This window comes from Heterodontus francisci, chromosome 27 (assembly GCF_036365525.1).
Source record: "Heterodontus francisci isolate sHetFra1 chromosome 27, sHetFra1.hap1, whole genome shotgun sequence".
Taxonomy (NCBI): domain Eukaryota; kingdom Metazoa; phylum Chordata; class Chondrichthyes; order Heterodontiformes; family Heterodontidae; genus Heterodontus; species Heterodontus francisci.
Window position 1 is genome coordinate 5,309,379 of NC_090397.1, and position 3,787 is coordinate 5,313,165.

Consider the following 3,787-nt stretch of genomic DNA (forward strand, 5'->3'; position numbering starts at 1 on the left):
AGCAGAGCAGCGTGAGGCAGACGGTGATCGGAGCAGAGCAGAGCAGCGCGAGGCAGACGGGGATCGGAGCACAGCAGAGCAGCGCGAGGCAGACGGGGATCGGAGCATAGCAGAGCAGTGTGAGGCAGACGGGGATCGGAGCAGAGCAGAGCAGCGCAAGGCAGACGGGGATCGGAGCAGAGCAGGGCGAGGCAGACCGGGATCGGAGCAGAGCAGAGCAGCACGAGGCAGACCGGGATCGGAGCAGAGCAGCGCGAGGCAGACGGGGATCGGAGCAGAGCAGAGCAGAGCAGCGCGAGGCAGACGGGGATCGGAGCATAGCAGAGCAGCGTGAGGCAGACGGGGATCGGAGCAGAGCAGAGCAGCGCGAGGCAGACGGGGATCAGAGCAGAGCAGCACGAGGCAGACGGGGATCGCAGCAGAGCAGGGCGAGGCAGACCGGGATCGGAGCAGAGCAGAGCAGCACGAGGCAGACCGGGATCGGAGCAGAGCACAGCAGCACAAGGCAGACCGGGATCGGAGCAGAGCAGCACGAGGCAGACCAGGATTGGAGCATAGCAGCGCGAGACAGACCGGGATTGGAGCAGAGCAGAGCAGCGCGAGGCAGACCGGGATCGGAGCAGAGCAGCGCGAGACAGACGGGGATCGGAGCAGAGAAGCGTGAGGTAGACGGGGATCGGAGCAGAGCAGAGCAGCGTGAGGCAGACGGGGATCGGAGCAGAGCAGAGCAGCGCGAGGCAGACGGGGATCGGAGCAGAGCAGAGCAGCGTGAGGCAGATGGGGATCGGAGCAGAGCAGAGCAACACGGGGCAGACTGGGATCGGAGCAGAGCAGAGCAGCGCGTGGCAGAGCGGGATCGGAGCAGAGCAGAGCAGCTCGAGGCAGACCGGGATTGGAGCAGAGCAGAGCAGCTAGAGGCAGACCGGGATCGGAGCAGAGCAGAGCAGCTAGAGGCAGACCGGGATCGGAGCAGAGCAGAGCAGCACGAGGAAGACAGGGATCGGAGCAGAGAAGAGCAGCACGAGGAAGACAGGGATCGGAGCAGAGCAGAGCAGAGCAGCATGAAGCACGACGAGAATCGGTGCAGAGGAGAGCAGCGTGAGGCAGACCGGGATCGGAGCAGAGCAGAGCAGCGTGAGGCAGACGGGGATCAGAGCAGAGCAGAGCGGCGTGAGGCAGACCGGGTTCGGAGCAGAGCAGAGCAGAGCAGCGTGAGGCAGACGGGGATTAGAGCAGAGCAGAGAAGCGTGAGGCAGACCGGGATCAGAGCAGAGCAGAGCAGCACGAGGCAAACGGCGATCGGAGCAGAGCAGAGCAGCGCAAGGCTGACGGGGATCGGAGCAGAGCAGAGCAGCGTGAGGCAGACGGGGATCGGAGCAGAGCAGAGCAGCGTGAGGCAGACGGGGATCGGAGCAGAGCAGAGCAGCACGAGGCAGACGGGGATCAGAGCACAGCAGCACGAGGCAGACGGGGATCGGAGCAGAGCAGGGCGAGGCAGACCGGGATCGGAGCAGAGCAGAGCAGCACGAGGCAGACCGGGATCGGAGCAGAGCAGAGCAGCACGAGGCAGACCGGGATCGGAGCAGAGCAGCACGAGGCAGACCAGGATTGGAGCATAGCATCGCGAGGCAGACCGGGATCGGAGCAGAGCAGAGCAGCGCGAGGCAGACCGGGATCGGAGCAGAGCAGCGCGAGACAGACGGGGATCGGAGCAGAGAAGCGTGAAGCAGACGGGGATCGGAGCAGAGCAGAGCAGCGTGAGGCAGACGGGGATCGGAGCAGAGCAGAGCAGCGTGAGCTGGACGGGGATCGGAGCAGAGCAGAGCAGCGTGAGGCAGACGGGGATCGGAGCAGAGCAGAGCAGCGCGAGGCAGACGGGGATCGGAGCAGAGCAGAGAAGCGCGAGGCAGACGGGGATCGGAGCAGAGCAGCGCGAGGCAGACGGGGATCGGAGCAGAGCAGAGCAGCGCAAGGCAGACGGGGATCGGAGCAGAGCAGCGCAAGGCAGACCGGGATCGGAGCAGAGCAGAGCAGCACGAGGCAGACCGGGATTGGAGCAGAGCAGCACGAGGCAGACCGGGATCGGAGCAGAGCAGAGCAGCATGAGGCAGACCGGGATCGAAGCATAGCAGCGCGAGGCAGACCGGGATCGGAGCAGAGCAGAGCAGCGCGAGGCAGACCGGGATCGGAGCAGAGCAGCGAGAGGCAGACGGGGATCGGAGCACAGCAGAGCAGCACGAGGCAGACGGGGATCGGAGCAGAGAAGCGTGAAGCAGACGGGGATCAGAGCAGAGCAGAGCAGCATGAGGCAGAAGGGGATCAGAGTAGAGCAGAGCAGCGTGAGGCAGATGGGGATCGGAGCAGAGCAGAGCAGCGCGAGGCAGACGGGGATCGGAGCAGAGCAGCGCGAGGCAGACGGGGATCTGAGCATAGCAGAGCAGCGTGAGGCAGATGGGGATCAGAGCAGAGCAGCACGAGGCAGACGGGGATCAGAGCAGAGCAGCACGAGGCAGACGGGGATCGGAGCAGAGCAGGGCGAGCCAGACCGGGATCGGAGCAGAGCAGAGCAGCACGAGGCAGACCGGGATCGGAGCAGAGCAGAGCAGCACGAGGCAGACCGGGATCGGAGCAGAGCAGCACGAGGCAGACCAGGATTGGAGCATAGCAGCGCGAGACAGACCGGGATCGGAGCAGAGCAGAGCAGCGCGAGGCAGACCGGGATCGGAGCAGAGCAGCGCGAGACAGACGGGGATCGGAGCAGAGAAGCGTGAAGCAGACGGGGATCGGAGCAGAGCAGAGCAGCGTGAGGCAGACGGGGATCGGAGCAGAGCAGAGCAGCGTGAGGCAGACGGGGATCGGAGCAGAGCAGAGCAGCGTGAGGTAGACGGGGATCGGAGCAGAGCAGAGCAGCGTGAGGCAGACGGGGGTCGGAGCAGAGCAGAGCAGCGCGAGGCAGACGGGGATCGGAGCAGAGCGTAGCAGCGCGAGGCAGACGGGGATCGGAGCAGAGCAGTGCGAGGCAGACGGGGATCGGAGCAGAGCAGAGCAGCGCGAGGCATACTGGGATCGGAGCAGAGCATGGCAGCACGAGGCAAACGGGGATCGGAGCAGAGCAGAGCAGCGCAAGGCTGATGGGGATCGGAGCAGAGCAGAGCAGCGAGGCAGACGGGGATCGGAGCAGAACAGAGCAGCGCGAGGCAGACCGGGATCGGAGCAGAGCAGAACAGCGCAAGGCAGACGGGGATTGGAGCAGAGCAGGGCGAGGCCGACCGGGATCGGAGCAGAGCAGAGCAGCACGAGGCAGACCGGGATCGGAGCAGAGCAGAGCAGCACGAGGCAGACCGTGATCGGAGCAGAGCAAAGCAGCACGAGGCAGACCGGGATCGGAGCAGAGCAGAGCAGAGCAGCGCGAGGCAGACCTGGATCGGAGCATAGCAGCGCGAGACAGACCGGGATCGGAGCAGAGCAGAGCAGCGCGAGGCAGACCGGGATCGGAGCAGAGCAGCGCGAGACAGACGGGGATCGGAGCAGAGAAGCGTGAGGTAGACGGGGATCGGAGCAGAGCAGAGCAGCGTGAGGCAGACGGGGATCGGAGCAGAGCAGAGCAGCGCGAGGCAGACGGGGATCGGAGCAGAGCAGAGCAGCGCGAGGCAGACGGGGATCGGAGCAGAGCAGCGCGAGGCAGACGGGGATCGGAGCAGAGCAGAGCAGCGCAAGGCAGACGGGAATCGGAGCAGAGCAGCGCAAGGCAGACCGGGATCGGAGCAGAGCAAAGCAGAGCAGCACG

At 65.8% G+C, this 3,787-nt stretch overlaps 1 protein-coding gene across 1 annotated transcript; it reads left to right on the plus strand.

The window, feature by feature from the left end:
* Positions 1-1,061: 1,061 nt before the first annotated feature.
* On the plus strand, positions 1,062-3,435 carry LOC137384863 (octapeptide-repeat protein T2-like). Its single transcript, XM_068059465.1, has 2 exons — positions 1,062-1,247; positions 3,148-3,435. The coding sequence occupies exons 1-2, from the start codon at positions 1,062-1,064 to the stop codon at positions 3,433-3,435; spliced, it is 474 nt and encodes a 157-aa protein (XP_067915566.1).
* The last annotated feature ends 352 nt before the right edge of the window (positions 3,436-3,787 follow it).

Coding starts and splice junctions, on each gene's coding strand:
- LOC137384863 (XM_068059465.1), top strand. CDS start 1,062: ATGAAGCACGACGAGAATCGGTGCAGAGGAGAGCAGCGTGAGGCAGAC. Junction 1,248..3,147: donor TTAGAGCAGAGCAGAGAAGC/GTGAGGCAGACC, acceptor GGATCGGAGCAG/AGCAGAGCAGCGAGGCAGAC.